Raw genomic sequence first — 18,553 nt, forward strand, 5'->3', positions numbered from 1 at the left:
TCTTTTTTCTACTATATATTTGCATTAAAAGATGAATATTATTGAGAAATATGATTTCTTTTCCAAAATTTTTATAAGCAACCTTCACATAATTAATTACAATTTAAATTATTAAATGGCCGGCGCCGTGGCTCAATAGGCTAATCCTCCACCTTGCGGCGCCGGCACACCGGGTTCTAGTCCCGGTCAGGGCGCCGGATTCTGTCCCGGTTGCCCCTCTTCCAGGCCAGCTCTCTGCTATGGCCAGGGAGTGCAGTGGAGGATGGCCCAGGTGCTTGGGCCCTGCACCCCATGGGAGACCAGGAAAAAGCACCTGGATCCTGGCTCCTGCCATCAGATCAGCGCGGTGCGCCGGCTGCAGCGGCGGCCATTGGAGGGTGAACCAACGGCAAAAGGAAGACCTTTCTCTCTCTGTCTCTCTATCTCACTGTCCACTCTGCCTGTCAAAAAAAAAAAATAAATAAATAAAATAAAAATAAAAATAAAAAAAATAAATTATTAAATGGCTTCATTATATTTGCAAAATGTTATATAGTTTGTATAAAAATTACTGATAAAATACAAAAATAAAGGACATATATATGGAAATTTGTACATATTTGTAAAAAAACAATTATCACTCCAAATTCTACAACTCAGTAATAAATAAGTTAAAATTTAGTGAGCATCCTTCTAAACACCATTGTGCTTATTGATATCTATTTGTCTATGTTAAAAATATTGAGCGCATATTGATTGTTCCAATTTCTATCCAATATGATAGGATTTATTTTTTTAAAGATTTAATTTATTTGAAACACAGGGTTACAGAGAGAGAGGGAGAAACAGAGAGAAAGAGAGAGAGAGATCTCCCATCTGCTGGTTCACTCCCCAAATGGCCACAACGGTCAGGGCTGGGCCAGATTGGAGCCAGGAGCTTCTTCTGGGACTCTTACGTGGGTGCAGGAGCCCAAGCATTTGGGTGATTTTCTGCTGCTTCCCAGGTGCATCAGCAGGGAGCTGGATTTGAAGTGGAGCAGTTGGGACTCAAACCAGCATCCATATTGGGTGCTGGCATTGCAGGCAGTGATTTTACTCACTATGCCACAATGCCGCCCCGATGGGATTCATTTTACTCTTCCCTCTTTCCTTATTCATAACTTTTCTCCAACAGTAAAAAAAAATTACTTTTATTATCTATGGCATATTCTAGAACACAGTATTCCAGAAATGGTAACACATCTGCATAAAAACAAGTTTCATAATGGAAGTATAATATTTATTCACCCCAGAGCTAGAAAATTTTTCCGGTCCAGGTGGTAACTATAGGAAACTGGCAAGTGTAATGCAAAGATGAATCTCTCCACCAGGTATGCACATCTCACTCCTTCACGTCCATCATGTCGTGTCCATAGGCTGTCTTCTCCCTATAGCTCATCTGGATGGTCTGTTACAATTATAGCCCCAGCTTCACCCCACCTAGACCATCCTTCTTTCTCTGTTTGCCGTAGCACACATCACAGCTGTGCCACCAGCATCTCATATTGGAGTGTTGCAGTGTTGCAAACACTGAAAATGTAGTGGGTCTCAAACTTAGAATGTATAGACATAACCCTTGGAATTTATTATTTAAGCACAGCCCATGGGCTTTACATTTTGGCATACACTGCAGTTGATTCTTTTCCACAGTGGGGGTGCACTCTCTTATTGTCCTGCACTTTATCATCACCCCTAAAGAGATGAATTTCCTTCCAGCATTTTCACATTACTTCCTGGGTGGGATTATAGATGGAGAACAACTCAGAGAACTGAAAAATCGCCTTCTTAGTGTTAAAGCAGATCCCCCTGTGATGTGTGTGAACACTGTGCATTGAACAGAATGTTTATGGGACTTTTCCTAACCAATGGATTATGGCTACAAGAGAAGAAAGAAACAGGAGGGGGCCGGCGCCGTGGCTCAATAGGCTAATCCTGTGGCCCAAGTGCTTGTGCCCTGCACCCCATGGGAGACCAGGAGAAGCACCTGGCTCCTGCCTTTGGATAGGTGCGGTGCGCTGGCCACAGTGCGCCGGCCACGGTGGCCATTGGAGGGTGAACCAATGGCAAAGGAAGACCTTTCTCCCTGTCTCTCTCTCTCTCACTGTCCACTCTGCCTGTAAAAAAAAAAAAAAAAAAAAAAAAAAAAAAAAAAAAAAAAGGAAAGAAATAGGAGGCTACGTGGGCACAGGATTCAGAAAGAAAGAGACATGAAACCCCGACAGAAGAGGAGAGAGATAATATAGTCCACAATGCTAGGAGTATATTAAATTTCAGCATTTTGGAATTTATGGAATTACAGCAGCAGGTGATGCCGCTTCCCTCCAAAGATCTATTGAAGTTCATCTCTAAAACTTCACTTGTATGGAAAAAATAGAGTTCACTTTGAGGGATTCCTGAATGATGACCATTCTTCATTATCAAGTGGAATTCGAGTATGAAATCTGTTTAATGCTGATCCATGAAGGACTGCTGAAAACACAAAGGTAGAAGATTCTACACCTGTAAGATTTTTACTTGCCGACCAACCACCAGGCATTGAAGATTGTGAAAATAATGTCAAGATTATCTATGTCTGCATATACAATATGGAGGTGACAAGACAATAAATAATTATAGGAAAAATTACATAGAATGAAACATAATGACTTTAATTTTTTATTTATATAAGGGGTACAAGTTTCATGTATTGAATATATCCATTTTTAAGAGCCTATTTTATTTCTCACTCTGCATAACATAACATTGAGTTCAATGCAAATGTATCTAATTTTGTGACTTAAAAATCTCATTAACTGGTTTCCTAATTTTGTAATAGTCACAAATCTCAGACTACAATATATAGGGTGGATAAGTAGAACAGGCCACTTATGCTGAATTCAAAGAACTTGAAATCTATCTCTGGAATTTGAATCCCAGTACGTCTAGTTTCAAATTCAGGAAATTGACCTCCGAGTGCATCAATTTCCCCTCTATCATAGGAAGAAAAATGGCACATATTTCTTAATGCTGTTAAGTAGAGTGACTGCTTAGGTGAACCCATCAAAAACTTAAATGATTTTATTATTTAATTTTCTTAATTTTTTATGTCAAGTTCTATTTCACCAGACTAGAGGAAGTCTAATTGCCTTTAGTTCATCTAGTGCCAGTTTCCTGGGTTTGCATTAAAGTTATGAAAAGAGACATGGGGCCGGCACTGTGGCGTAGCAGATAAAGCTGCCGCTGCAGTGCCAGCATCCCATATGGGCACCGGTTCCAGTCCTGGCTGCTCCACTTCCAATCCAGCTCTCTGCTGTGGCCTGGGAAAGCAGTAGAAAATGACCCAAGTCTTTGGGTCCTTGCACCCACATGGGAGACCTGGAGGAAGCTCCTGGCTCCTGGCTTCAGATCAGCGCAGCTCCGGCTGTTGCATTCATCTCAAGAGTGAACCAGGGAATGGAAGACCTCTCTCTCTCTCTCTCTCTCTCTCTCTCTCTCTCTCTGCCTCTCCTTCTCTCTGTGTGTAATTCTTTCAAATGAATAAATAAATCTTAAAAAATTTATTCTTATTAAAAAAAAAAAAAGAAAAGAGACGTGACAGGACCCAGGCATTGGTAGTTTGAAATCAGACCAGGGATAGGGGTTGTGTGGGATGGATCTTCTAGGTACTTGCCTAACCTGGCGGCATACTCTGAGGTGTCCCAATTCCCATTCCATTTTCAGTCCACAAATGTCATTGCTGTTTCCTATGGTTTCTCAACCTCATAGCACATTGATGTCATGATCCCAGTGATGCTGCCTACCAGATGCATGGTAAAAAATAGGTCCACATGGCTGCTTTCCACCTTGGCCCATCTGGGGCCCATCTCTCTGGACCTCCCAGGCATTTCACCCTCTAGGGCAAAGCTGAGGTTGCGGAAGCAATGGGCGTGGGCACACTGAGATTTCCTGCCTCCATGGGCCTTAATTAGTAAGTTCCAAGCAGACAGCCCTGTTTGGGAACCATGGAGTGGAATTCCTATTTCTCCTCTCACTGGAACAGGAGGCAGGGAAAGAAGTGCATGCTTTGGCAGCAGCAGCAGATCTGTTTATTCCTAAAGGCCTCCTCCCAGACATTTTAGCTTTCTTCCATTTCTTCTCTTCACCTAGAAAAAAATTTTTTTAAAGATTTATTTATTTTATTTGAAAGGCAGAGTTACAGAGGGAGAAGGAGAGGGAGAGGGATCTTCCATCTGCTGGTTCACTCCCCAAATGACCACGATGGCTGGAGCTGAACCAATCCAAAGCCAGAAGCCAGGAGCTTCTTCCAGGTCTCCAACAAGGGTGCAGAGGCCCAAAGATCTGGGCCATCTTCCAGTGTTTTTCCAGTCGTATTAGCAAGGAACTGGATCAAAAGCGGAGCAGGCAGGAATTGAACCCGTGCATATATGGGATGATGGCCCTGCAGACGGTGGTTTAACCCACTACGCCACAGTGCTTGTTCCTCATCTAGGAAAATTTTAACATATTAATCTACAGCGGGAGTCCAGCTCTTTTTCTAAAACATCAAATTTAATATTCTATACCTTGATTTCTTCTTGGCTAAAGATTTTCTATCTCAAAACTTTCTCTATGTTTATTGCTAAGACCTCCCTTCCCAAAGTCAGTTGAAGGGGAGGACCCAGAGTAAAAGGAACTACTTGTTGGCCGGTGCTGAGGCTCACTAGGCTAATCCTCCGGCTGCTCCTCTTCCAGTCCAGCTGTCTGCTGTGACCTGGGAGGGCAGTGGAGGATGGCCCAAGTACTTGGGCCCAGTACCCGTATGCATGGGAGACCAGGAGGAAGCACCTGGCTCCTGGCTTTGGATCCGTGCAGTGCGCCAGCCATAGTGGCCATTTGAGGGGTGAACCAATGGAAGGAAGACCTTTCTCTCTGCTCTCTGTCTCACAAACTCTGCCTGTCAAAAACAAACAAACAAACAAACACAAAAACAAAAACAAAAAAAATCCAGGAACTACTTGTAGCAGAGATTGAGTTGAATAAAGCATCAGCTATCAAGTTTTCCTTTGTTTATTCAAATGTTCAATCTGTGCCAGGAACTGTCTTGGAATCTATGATATAAAGAGAAATTAAGCATGGTTTTTTAATTAGATTAAACATAATCATTTGGGAACTACGGGCAAGTGAACAAATAACAACGATAATTACAGTGCAGTGTGAAGAAACAGAGTACATAACTACAAAGGATTCCACAGAAGACCCTGTATAGAAAAAGATTTGCTTCTCAAGGCTGGTTTTGCTTGAAGTTAGTCTGTATACATGCATTAAGTTCCCGAGACTGCGTAGGTACAAAGTCGAGCATTTGCATTGGAGTGTGCAGCTTGGGGTTGCAGCATGACTATTTGAGTGGAAGGGCACATCAGACAAGGTAGAAAGCTTTCCATGAGTGATGTCAGTGTGGTGTAATGAAAAAGGAATCTTTCATCTTCAGCATTTTGGCTTAAGTCTATGCACATTTATTTCCTCACCTGTAAATTACCAGGATGCTGTGAGGGTGAGAGAGGGAAATACATGTGGACTTTTCCAGTACAGCATTTGTAGATGGTAATTTCTTTTTTTTTTCCTTAAGATTTGTTTGTTTATTTGAGAGGCAGAGTTAGAAAGAAAGGGAAAGAGAGAGAGGTGTTCCATCCACTGGTTCACTCCCCAATGGCTGCAATGGCCAGAGCTGAGCTGATATGATTTCGGGAGCCCGGAGCTTCTTCCAGGCCTCCCAGGCAGGTGCAGGGGCCCAAGCACCTGGGCCATCTTCTGCCTTCCCGGGCCACAGCAGAGAGCTGGATCAGAAGAGGAGCAGCTGGGACACGAACTGGCACACAGAGAGGATGGTGTGCTGCAGGAGGAGGCTTAACTTGCCATGCTACAGCGCTGGCCCCTATAGATGGTAGTTTCAAGAAAGAATGTTGTTGACTCTCCCTGCGCATTTGCCTCTCCAGTGTATGCTTGATGTAAAATAAGAATATTGTAAATTTATCCATACTTAGCTTCTGACATCTGCACACCATTTTGGAAAGGTTATCACTAATAGGATTTCAACAGAATGAGTATATCTTCTCAAATATCAAGAGACAATGCATACAGAAAACCACCAAGACTGTAGAATAAGCTGGTGGGAGAATGAGGCTAAGAATTTCAAAATACCTGCAGTCACCTGAGTTCCCAACTGCTTATTCTAGATAACTGTTCCCTCCATCACTTAAATATAGGAGCTTCCTTTGTTTTTCCTATACTACTAAGAGTAATCCAGTTACATTGGGGAAAGCCACTAATGGAAGAAGGTTCTGCTGGTTTAATTTCCATTTCTTTATTTTTATTAAATAAAGGAGGTTTACATTAGTCCATGGTTTATTCACTAATGGGTTTAGGAAGAAGGTAGCTAAAAAATAATTGTTCCTTGCATTTAAATGAGACGCAAATAACACTGTCAGCTGATTATGCATTTAGGGGAAAAGTTTCATCCTGCTGCTACATTTTAAGTCTGCATAAAGAATAAATTAATCTATTAGTGAGCCCAAATGTATCTTCTGTTGTGTTCATTATCAAGTATTCTCAGGTGTTCAGGGGTTTGTAAGTATAAATTAATGTGACTTTTAAACTTGCTAACAGAAATAGGCATAAGGAACATAAGCTATGAAACTAGTCCCATACCAGTGCTTTTTGTAAGAAAAAATATATATGAAATTAAGTTGTTCCCCAATATTGAAATGTGCTATTTTGTTAAAATGAAGCAATAAAACATAATCAACAATAAAAAAATAAGCAGAGTTGCCACATTCCCTTCTCAGTTGCCTGATTTTATGTATGCACAAATACCAAATGTATGAATATGCACATTTCAACAAATACACAGATTGCTTGATTCAAGTGCTCATTATCCTTCTGTATGTGTATTCCATCAACAAAAATATTTTGAGCAGTCACTCCCTGTTAGACAGGGTACATACACCAGAAGGAGGTGAGATTGCCAGACAAATGACCATGATATAGAATTCAAAGCACAGCGTGGAGAGGACAGCTCTTGGGGCAGTGTGTGAGCTGAGACTTGAATGATAAGCAAGAGAGAGCAGCTCTGCCAAAGACCTGGAGTGCTCACAGAGCTTGTTGCACTGAGATGCTTTCACACATGTCACAGATGCAGCTTAGTTTGTAATCAAAAGAGGTAGAGGTTGCACAGAATAGTGGAAAACAGAATTGTCACATATGGCTAGAGATGAAGGCATTTGGAGGCTTCCTCTGAAACTCTGTTAGGCTCAATACTTCTCTTCCCAAAGTCATTAAAGAAAAAACTCTGTACTTAAGTAGTGACGTGTATGAAGGTGTGGTGTAACTGAACTATTAGAATAGGAAAAGACAGGAACATACCTCTCTCATCACCCTCCTGCCAGCAATCCAAAATTCACTGAGGAATAAATTATGTAGTTTCAAATATACAATGTGTGTGTGTACAGTACATTTATTAGAAATGCCCAAGCAATTTGGAAAGTTACAGTATCGTATAAGTCTTGAGTGAACACTTAGTATAAACATGAAGATGCTATTATTACTCATCAATAAGTGCAACAGGTAGTGTTGTGTCAGGAAACCAGAGATGGCTTCAGGAGACATTGAGCCGAGTAACATGGTAGGAGTTTGTTAGAAGTCTTGGCAGTCCATCTGGAAAGACACTCAGGGCAGTAGGATGGCTATAACAAAAGCATGGTATGTGTGAGTTACTGAGCCTATATAGAAAGAACTGACAGACAATGCTTGAAGAGATGCTGGAAAGAGGTGATTTTTTTTTTTGCATACTTTCAGGGATTTTTTTTGCATACTGTTCAAGGGAAACATTAAATGACAAGCTATATTCTTCATTGGAATAACTATTTGTGATACATTTCAGTTGCTTGTGTTTCTTTGCTTTACCCACACAAGTGAATACATTTACATAAAACAAAATACTTAAGTAGCCAATGAAGCAACCAGGTATTAACAATGGACAGAACTGACTTTCAGAAGCCACAGTAGCTGACCACTAAACATGAGCCCAAACTAAAGAGTAGTTACCAAAACAAAAGACAAGACAAGGTGTTGAGTCCTGCACCATTTCATGATGGTATCAGGCACCACTTAAGAATAAGCCACATGTGCTTGGCTTTCTCAGTTGCCACCCATTCTCTTGAGCCCCTATATTAAAAGTACTTCACCAGCCTTTCACCAGAAAGGTTATGGCTTCAAGTCCTCACCTTAGAGTGAATTTTCTTCACTTCTTTCTGGCCATGGGCTCTCTGTTTTGTTCCTTTACCAATGAGATTTTTATGCCAGATCCTCCACATTGTAACATTTGGCTGCTCAGTCTTGATAAATATATTGGGAAGTTGGTCCAGGACCAGGAATCCTGTATGTCATATAGACTCTGGGATGATATCTCTTTTTGGTTCCTGTGTCTTTGGCAGATGGGAAGCCAAGGATCTCTTTGCTGGGATCTGCATGTTACTAAAGCTGTCATCTGTGTTAGGAGTTGTCTTTACTCTTTGTTTAGTGAAGTGTAGTTCAGAACAATGTTTCTTTAAATGTGTCCATCATTTTCTGAATTAGTATTCACTATGAAGATACTGCAATTTTGAATGTCTAAGTATGATTAAAAGTATGGCTTTGAAACATTTTGTTAACAAAGGCTTTAATCAGTTAGTGTGCCAACTGTAAACACAGTATTATTTGCCATGTAATCCTTTCTTTCCTTTTTCTTATTTCTTTTTCTTTCTTTGAATAGACTTTCTTCTCTTTTATCAATACTCATATCTATTAGCTCTAATATCTTCTATATATGTTCAGTGATACTAACAGGGATTGATGTGAAAAGTTAGAATAAAAATGAGCATGGGGCAGGCATTGTGGCATAGCAGGTCAAGCCATTGCTTGGGCCAACTGCGTCCCATATCAGAGTGCCTGGTTTGAATCCTGGACATTTTGAGCTTCTGATTTAGTTTTCTGCTAATGCACCTAAGAGACAGCAGATGATGGCTCACGTACTTGGGTTCCTGCCATCCACATGGGAGAACCTGATGGAGGTCCTGGCTCCTGGCTTTGATCTGGCTTCCCTGGCTATTGTGGAAATTTGGAGAGTGAACCAGTAGTAGAAAGAGCTCTCTCACTAATTCTCTCTCTCTCTCTCTCTCTCTCCCTCCCTCCCTCCCTCCCTCTCTCTCTCTCCAGTTCTCCCTCTTTCTCTGTCAGTCTACATTACAAATAAGTATTCTTTAAAAAATAATAACTTTTGAAGAACCTTTTTTTGATATTTTATTATGTGGGGCAGAATCTCATCTTGAATATACACAACTGAAACATATAGCGTGGTCTCCATTTCCGCCTGCCCTCCTCCTTGGATCCAAATGCACATTCTTGTTTAGAAGATGAGGGAAGAGTATGAAATAGAAATATCTGTGTCCAGCAGGAGTCAGCAGTACAGCTTTTGGGAGGAAAAATAAAGAGGTCATGTTCTATAACAAGGCCTAGGGAGAAAACGAGGCTGTGCACTTTTCTGGAATAGTGGTTTTTGCTTCTCCATGATTGATGGCCTGTCTGGTATGAGGCTGGTCATGGTAATAATGTCACAGCCTACTCTCAGAAGCAAAAAAAGCTGTCAGTTCTGATGTGATGGAGTTGAAGGGGGATCAGGATTTTAGAGCTTTTGCCACAAATATTCCTCTGAGTTGAACACGTAATACAGGGTGATTTTGTGTAAAATTGACTGCTAGTTTATTTTACAGGTGTAGAAGGAAGACTAGAAACAAGTAGAACAAAGAACTTAGCAGGAACTACTTTTTGGAGGTGTTGAGTTATTAATATGAGTTCTTATTTTCCACAATTTATTCATGAATATATATAAATTCTTAATCAAAAATATATATGATAAAAGTGAAATTAGGTATTTAATGATGTAAGGTAATTCAGTGAAGGGAAAGTAGAGTTTAGAATCAGACCTGCAGTCATATCCCAACTCTTATACTAAACTCTATGCTAAATAGATTTTTAGAAAGGTAAATAATAATCTCTCTCTCCCTGTAGGACTGATGTTCTACAAATGTGGAAGGGACTTTCCTGCTTCACCCACCAGAAGTGTGCTCACACTCTTGAGCATTTCCGCATCTTAAGATCAGAAAGAGGCCGGCGCCGCGGCTCAATAGGCTAATCCTCTGCCTGCGGCGCCAGCACCCCAGGTTCTAGTCCCGGTCAGGGCGCTGGATTCTGTCCCGGTTGCTCCTCTTCCAGTCCAACTCTCTGCTGTGGCCCGGGAGTGTAGTGGAGGATGGCCCAAGTGCTTGGGCCCTGCACCTGCATGGGAGACCAGGAAGAAGCACCTGGCTCCTGGCTTCAGATCAGCACAGCGCGCCAGCCACAATGCACCAGCTGTAGCGGCCACTTAGGGGGTGAACCAACGGAAAAAGGAAGACCTTTCTCTCTGTCTCTTTCTCTCACTAACTCTGCCTGTCCAAAAAAAAAAAAAAAAAAAAGGTCAGAAAGATTCAGGTCTGGCTGCAGCCCTGCTCCCACATTCTCCTGCTGACTTCCAAGTGTCGCTTTCCCCTAATGACACAGCAACATGTTCTAGTAGGGTTTAGTCAATTCTATTCTCCCGTCCTTTGATTCCTTAACCATTTTAGAGGTGTATCTTCAGTGGATCCCATGTATTGATTTTTGAGAATGAAGCAGTTGCAGCCAGGGCCATCTGTAGTCCTCATTCTCCTCCTAATCAGAAACCTTAGAGTCTATCCCAGTGTTTCCTAGTTTGCCTGTCTTGCTGCCATAAACAGGGACAAGCATGACAGTCTCAGCATACAACATCTCATATCTTGGCCATGATCTCACCTGGGAGTAAGAAAAATACACAGACCCACTATTAAATGTGAAACATGCTAAGCATGAAACAATGATATCGCTTTACAGTGAGTTAAGGTGCTAAGGGTTAGCAAATACTGCATGCCCAGCTTACCATCTTCATAAATCCAACTGAGTCTCCTCTGCTGAGGCTGACCGCCTCTTCCTGGATTATCACCCATAAGAAGTCATTTGACAGGGACCTGTGGGTGGAATCTACAGAGTGACAGATTTATGTTCAGTTACTAAGATGAGCCATTCGTGACTGACGTGTGGTTTGCTCCACACACACATGGCATGCATTTTGCAGAGTGGGTCCCGCAGATCACAGCTCCACAGAGTGCTCCATGACAAAGTGCCTCTTTTCATGAAGCTTGACTTACCACCAGGAGAGTCTGCACACACACAAGAGGTCCTGTGGCAATTCTCCCAGTGAAGCGGCCCGTTGCACTGTATCACACTTGTATCAGTGTGTTCATGGAACGTCTCATTCCATGTCTAAATCATCATATCTAGGACTACTCTGTGACAGAATCGAAGTCGCCTCGTTCAGTAGCTTTACCCCAGGACTGGCATTGAATCTTGGTCTTCTTGCTGCATTGTCCCTGTGCTGCCTTGCAGTGAGTTCCTCACCCTAGGATAAATAACAGCTTTTCCCATTGCATGCTGAGATTGGAGTCAAAGTCAAGGGTGAGTTCTCAACAGCAAAAAGGAAGACCTTTCTCTCTGTCTCTCTCTCTCACTATCCACTCTGTCTGTCAAAAAAAAAAAAAAAAAAAAAAAAAAAAAAGGTGAGTTCTGCTTGCTTTTTCTGAGCCTGCTCACCTGGGGTCACTGCCAGCAGCGCATCTTTGTCGCCTGTAGACAAGAGTATGTAAATTGCTTGTGAGGTCTGTTGTACAACATGGTGATGGTTATTAACAACAATTCATTGAATACTTGAAAATTGCTAACAATAGATGTTAAGTGTTTCCAGCACAAGGAAAAAAAATAAGGGAATGCGTATGCTAATTAGTTGAATTAGCCCTTCAGTAATGTGTACATCAAAAATCCTTAAATATGTAGAACTGTTGTCAATTAGAGAAAAAGGTAGAAGAAAAACATGGCTTGGATTTGCCAGGAGTTCTCCAGGAGTTTGTGACTTTATAAAATAAATATTCACGTTGTCTTCCTAGGCAGTTATCTGCTCCTAAAATCTTAAGAATGTTTCATTTTTGCCCACAGAGATGCTGGCATTAGTTAAGTACGTTACTAATTATAACATTATTTGGTTCCATGTCTGGCGTATCTTCAGACAACTTTTTATGTATCTCTTGCTATATATAAGTACAACTAACTGTGCCAGCTTTGTCATGCAGCAATTTCCTTAGTAACCAATGGGGGAGCATTAGTGATTTGCAATTTGATTCCTTGGAGACAGAGAACTGTTGGGTTCTTTTATATCCATCCTATTTATGGTATCTTCTGTACTTCCTCCATAAAGTAGGGGCTGGTAGGTAAAGAAGTGATGCTTCTACATTGCCTGAAGATGCTTGGAAACACTTGGTCTCTTAAATGGATTCAATCATTCTTCCCTGTAGACCTCATTATCTGCTGAACAGCTTTCCCTTCATGGGAAGGGCAAATGCAGACCTTGAGTGTAACAGGAGTGCCCATGGTTGGACGGCCTCGGCTCAGTCATGTTCCCACCACTTTCAGACAGTGTGGGTTAGGCTAAGTTCACCTCTCCATGCCTCTGCCCCTCCCCTGTAAAACAAGCACAATACCAGTCTTACGTAGCGCTGTGACATCAGACTGAAAGCAGTCTCTGGTACGCAGAATGTGCTCAATAAGCGCTGGTCACTATAAAGACGTGAACATTCCAAATAAATGCAGGTTTTACATATAAAAGTCAAAGTGTTAAAAAGGGAAAATTATGCATCCTAATCCATGCCATAGGAAAAAAATCAAACTGCTTTTGCTTATGATGTGTGCCTCTGCGTCCACCCTGATATCCATGTAGTTTGTTGAGTGGTTGAGTAAACGAACTACTAACTGATGAATTCTCATCTTCTCTTGATATTTTCATGCAGGTCTGAATATCTCAGGAAGGCCGTTTGCTTTGAGATATAGCCCTTTAAGGGTTATGAGGAATATTGTGGTTTATGTTCTGCATCTGACTCGATTGACAAAATTAATTGCTTTTTCTTTGTCTCTCATTTGCTCTTCATGATTTTCATTGATCCGTCTGTGTGGACCAAACCTTGTCAGGGTCTTCAAGTCTGCAACAGGGATCATCATGTATATCATTTTAATAATCAATGCTAATGTGTATGCTGGGGGAGGAGATTTAAAATAAGATCTGTTTGTTTTTATGTTTGTTGGCAGCAGATTCCATGAATAAGCAATTATAAAATTAACTAACAATTTCCCTTTAAAATCCAAAATATATTGGTCACTGGGGTGGAGAGTATTTCTGAAAATTACCACTTTAATCATGTAACTTTTTTGCGATGTTAAGATAGATTTCTTTTTCCTCAGGACTTCTGCTCATACCTTTTAGTATTTGAATAATTTTAAAATTCTGATTTCTGTCTCTGATATTGGTCTTGAATTCATTGCATTTGTAAAGTGTTCACATTGGCCTCCAAGTTCTCAAACATGGTCCTCACTTCTTAGCACAATTTATGATTTCCCAAAAGCCACACCCTCCACATGCTCTGTCACACAATTGCAGAGGAGAGCAGCCAGGATCCTGCAAGAATGAAAAATGGCCACTGGCTGCACCTGCCAAGAACACACACAGCAGGCAGTCGGTTCAGGGCCATTCAGCTCCACCAGAAGGTTCTTTTCGCACCAGTCTGAGGCTGATGGCTTTCCCGCTGCCTGGTCATGCCATTGAATATCTGGGGCCCACTGTTTGACATCTCCGCTCTGATATCTCTAGCTTTCCCCCTTGATTTTCTTCTTGCATTTTTTCTTCTGGCTGTGTGCAAATACCCAGTCTTTTTGTCTGTTTTCATTATAGCCTCTTGATAGATTATGTCTCTCAAATCCTTATTTGTTGGTACTGTAACCCTAGTCTCTCCAATGTCTTCGGTGCATACAGTCATAAAACTTCCTTTTGGCACTAGAACACAAGCATGAGCTTGCCAGACCTTCCACAAATCGCATTCTTTTGTGAAGCACCCTCATTCTGTCCCAAGCATGTAGGTCCCTGGCTGCTCTAGCCAAAGCACATTTTTTGCTTTTCCATTATAGCACTTATTACAAAGGATGACCAGAGTTTTCTTTCTGTGGTCTCCCACTGGTTTTTGAACTATGTGAGAACAAGAATCCTGTCTTTTCATGAAGTGTGCCGGGTATTTATCACTGAACCCATCAGAACAGAACGAGTAGTCAAAAAACACCATGCAAGAAAGGAGTGCATTATAAACATGGCCATTATCTTTCTTTATATAAGTAGACATTTCTCAATTAAAATTATTAGTCACAACCACTTAAATTGAACTGGTTGTAGGCAAATTGATTTGATAGAAGCAAAGTGGATTAGTGGTTACCAAGTGCTGTGGAGTAGTAGAAAGTGGCTTAGGGATACTGAGTTTATGTTTGAAGTGATGGAAATGTGTTAGACGTGTATTGGTGGTTCTTGTACGACATTTTTTTTTTTTTTTTGACAGGCAGAGTGGACAGTGAGAGAGAGACAGAGAGAAAGGTCTTCCTTTGCCGTTGGTTCACCCTCCAATGGTTGCCGCAGCCTGCACGCTGCGGCCGGCGCACCGCACTGACCCGAAGGCAGGAGCCAGGTGCTTCTCCTGGTCTCCCATGGGGTGCAGGGCCCAAGCACTTGGGCCATCCTCCACTGCACTCCCTGGCCACAGCAGAGAGCTGGACTGGAAGAGGGGCAACCGGGACAGAATCCGGCGCCCCGATCGGGACTAGAACCCGGTTTGCGGGTGCCGCAGGCAGAGGATTAGCCTAGTGAGCTGCGGCGCCAGCTTTTGTACGACATTGTAAATGTAATGAATACCATTGAGTCATACAGCTAAAAATGGCTAACATGGCATATTTTGTGTTATATATTTTAGCATGGTAAAATTTTTAAAGTGAACTGTTTACAAACAGGAAACAGCCAAGGTTGTGAAATGCTTATTTTCTAAAAGGAAAAGCTAATTTGCTAAATGGAGAACTCCTTAAAGGAAGCTCAGATATTTGTCCTGGTAACAAAGAAAAAAAAATTATAGCAATTCTTTTTTTTTTAAAAATCCCATTTTCAGACAAATATTGCTAGAACAGAAAACATCATTCAGTAGTGCAATGAGTGCAAAAGTGAGTGAATGAAAGAGGGCACTATTTAAAGGAATGAGCCTCTGAGGCCGACTGGTGCTTTTCCTCACTCTACTCTTCATAAGCAACCTTACCTGGTCAGGGTGGATGAAGGGTCAGGTGGACTGGGTTTGTGTTCCACATGTGCCTCAGATTTTGTGTCCTGTGTAAGTAACAGGGGTGCAACTACTCATGTGAGAGACTTGAATTGAGTTCTCGGATCCCAGCTTCGGGCCACGGCCAGCCTCACCCATCAGAATCATTTGAGAGCCAGCTGCAGATGGGAGCACTCGCCAGGTCTTTAAATAAATAATTTTCTTAAAATTCAAGCTGTAGTTCAGAGGCTTTGGGGAAGTACTGATTAGCACTCCTATTACTGGCCATCTTTATGTTGTGTTTATCAAGCAGATACGCAGAGTGGTTAATCTTGAGACACACCCTTCACCTTGGAGGACAGCCTTAGCGGCATTGCTTTGCATGTATGGATGTTTTTCCTCTAACCATTTCTTTCCTTCTGTCTCCCTTCTTTCCATGCTGACTTTGGCGTAGCAGACCACTTGGGGATTGAATTCATGGGTAAGACTAAACTATTTGCTTCTTAAATATCCTGGAAAAGCTGTTTTATACTATAGATAATTCTCCCCCTCCTCATCTGATTGTAATTGATATGTCTCATTATCAGGTGCTATTAATAGCAAAAATGTTTGGTCCACTTTTTATTCCCTTACTGATAACTCAAAATGAAAGACTTAACTTTTGTTGGAAAAGGCAATTTAATGTTAAGTGCAGCCTCTGGAATCATACAGAATTTGAATTTGGCTCCTGGCTTACAATTTTGTCTCTAATTCTCAATTTTCTTATCTGTAACACAGGAATAGTAATAGTTCCTATTTTGATGCACATTTAAATTGCTTAACACAAGGTTACAAAATGGCAAACAGTAAATGATAAAAAACAAAATGCATGAAAGTATCAATTTTTATTATTCTCCATTCTAATCCTTTTCTTCTGGCATTCTGACATTTTGGGTACATTTTGATATTGATGTTCATTTGGACTATGGGCTGTCAAACATTTCCATGTACAAAATTTAAATATTTTTTGTAACGTATTTGCAGTGAAAAATGTGTTTTTTAAAAGATCAGAATGCCTTCCAGGGTCTTCATTTCTACTCTTACAGATTATTCTATTAACAATTAGACATGATTCTTTGAGTGTTTAAGTTAAATTGGAAGAAAATATTCTGTAAGTTCAATATGCATCACAGTAGGAGAACGAGAACAGAAAAATATTCAGACATTAGAGTTAAGGAAAATTGACAAGATTGAAATTTCATCTGTATTAATTAGGCTCTATTTGCTTGGCTTTGGTTCAGATTTTTTTCCCTTTTATGATGTGAATATGAACACCTGCTTCACATATGAATGTGTTTATTGTAACAATACTGATTCATTTTTTCAGGGGGTCTTCAAAAAGTTCATGGAAATGCATATTATGAAAAAATATTTATATAGATGTTTCTTGTGCCAGAATAAACTTTAATTATATTTAAAGATATATTTCCTTGGAAGGCAAAGTGACAGAGGGGAAAAGGAGAGAGAGAGAGAGAGAGAGAGAGAGAGAGAGAATCTCTTCTACTCACCTGCTCAAGAGAGAGAGAGAGAGAGAGAGAGAGAATCTCTTCTACTCACCTGCTCAATTCCCAAATGCCTGCAACAGCTGAGGCTAGACCAAGCTGAAGCCAGGCACTAGGAAATCCTGGTCTCACATGTGAGTAGCAGGAACCCAAGCACATGGACTGTCATTCTCTGTCTTCTCAGGCACAATTAACAGGAAGCTGGATCAGAAGCAGAGTGTCTTGAATGAGGCACTCTGGTATGGAATGCAGCCATCCCACGTAGTAGCTAAACCTGCTACACAGCAACTTTTATACCCAAATTTATCTTATACTTTCATTTTCCATGAACTTTTTAGATACCCTTGTACTTGTTTTCACTTTTGCATTCACTCATTCGTTCAGTAAATGTTTATGGAATCTCTCTAAGCAAAACAAAACAAATAAACTATGCAAAAATGTCAGAGATGAAATAGTAAGTAAAAATGGACAGGGAACGGACCGATGTGCCTTACAGCATGGTAAATGTACAGATAATAATCAGGTAATTAAAATGTATTAAAAATGATAAGTTTCTTAAGAACTAGTTAAGACAAAATGGTGTTACCGTGGACCAGTATGATGGTAGACTATATGGGGAAATTTACAGATAATTAGGAATGGATATTAACACAGTAATTAACACCACAAGTACTAGAGAGGAATTAATGTTAAAGATTGCAAGATTTATGGTCTGCATATTTAGATAAGAAGCCATTTACTGAGAAAGACTATAATTGAAGAATCTATTTTTTGGTGATTTTACTAGATTGGCTGTGGAATTGTGAGTTTGGGATGCCTTTGGCATATGCGAGAGAAGACATCAAGTTGCTCATTGTATTGCTGGGAATTTTAAGAGTTAGGGATTAATGATTGCATCTTTATGTTGAAATAGGTCTTCCCTGTTGTGTGAATTTATTCACTAGCACTCCATTATCTGGGTATTACATCATAGAAAAGGCAGACAGCTCAGTCCCTGTAGGTCAGATTTGAAGTTTTGCTAGATAGATGTGATCGAATCTCAGCAGGGCAATGAAATGCAGGGGATTAATCAAATTAAGCACCCTGAAATGTAAGGTAGATGTGGAAGAAGGTGAGGAAGAGATAAGTATCTCAGTGCAATCAGTTAATAGTCAGCATGACTGATTATAGTCACATGGTGCATTGGTTGATAATTATTTTGAAGATGGAATGTTAAAGCAGGTGGAAATCTTCAAAGTATGCCTATTGGGGCAGGGGAGGAAATGATTTGAAATTACAGGTCAAGGGTTCCATGGTTTTGAATAGGTTGTCTGAGTCAATATCTGTTACTCGTGATGATGCTCGAGTTAGGATAGACAGAATATTTGTTACATGCCAAAGTTTCCAATAAATGAGGTGGATTATGCTGGAGTCTAGTAGATGAAAATGAAGGGGGTTATTATATATAGGTAAGGAATGTGCTAGCTATATCAAAAAATAGAGCCCATAAAATTATAATGGCTCAAACCCAGTAGCAGTTTATTTTCTGCTACTATTTTTTTCTTGCACAAGGTAGATCTTTCTGGTCAGTAAATAACTAGCTTCCATCAAAGCAGTGAATCAGAGTTGCAGACTGTGCATCATGTGTTTCAGCATCACCTATATTTCTTTGTCATCGGCACCTAACTAGCAGGTGGGAAAAGAGATCATAGATACACATCCATTTCTTAAAAGACTTGCATGCTT

At 40.7% G+C, this 18,553-nt stretch overlaps 1 protein-coding gene across 8 annotated transcripts in view; it reads left to right on the top strand.

The window, feature by feature from the left end:
- NRG3 (neuregulin 3) overlaps nucleotides 1-18,553 on the top strand; it is a 1,153,291-nt gene that overhangs the window by 992,228 nt on the left and 142,510 nt on the right. For 4 of the 8 annotated variants that reach the window (XM_051832994.1, XM_051832999.1, XM_051832996.1 and 1 more), the window contains exon 4: nucleotides 15,742-15,768. The exons of 1 other annotated variant lie outside the window; for it this stretch is intronic. In XM_051832994.1, coding sequence (XP_051688954.1) covers nucleotides 15,742-15,768 — 27 coding nt within the window. The remainder of the gene's footprint in view (nucleotides 1-15,741; nucleotides 15,769-18,553) is intronic. 3 more of the 8 variants (XM_051832995.1, XM_051833000.1, XM_051833002.1) reach the window with 1 other exon arrangement.

Source organism: Oryctolagus cuniculus, chromosome 15 (assembly GCF_964237555.1).
Source record: "Oryctolagus cuniculus chromosome 15, mOryCun1.1, whole genome shotgun sequence".
NCBI lineage: Eukaryota > Metazoa > Chordata > Mammalia > Lagomorpha > Leporidae > Oryctolagus > Oryctolagus cuniculus.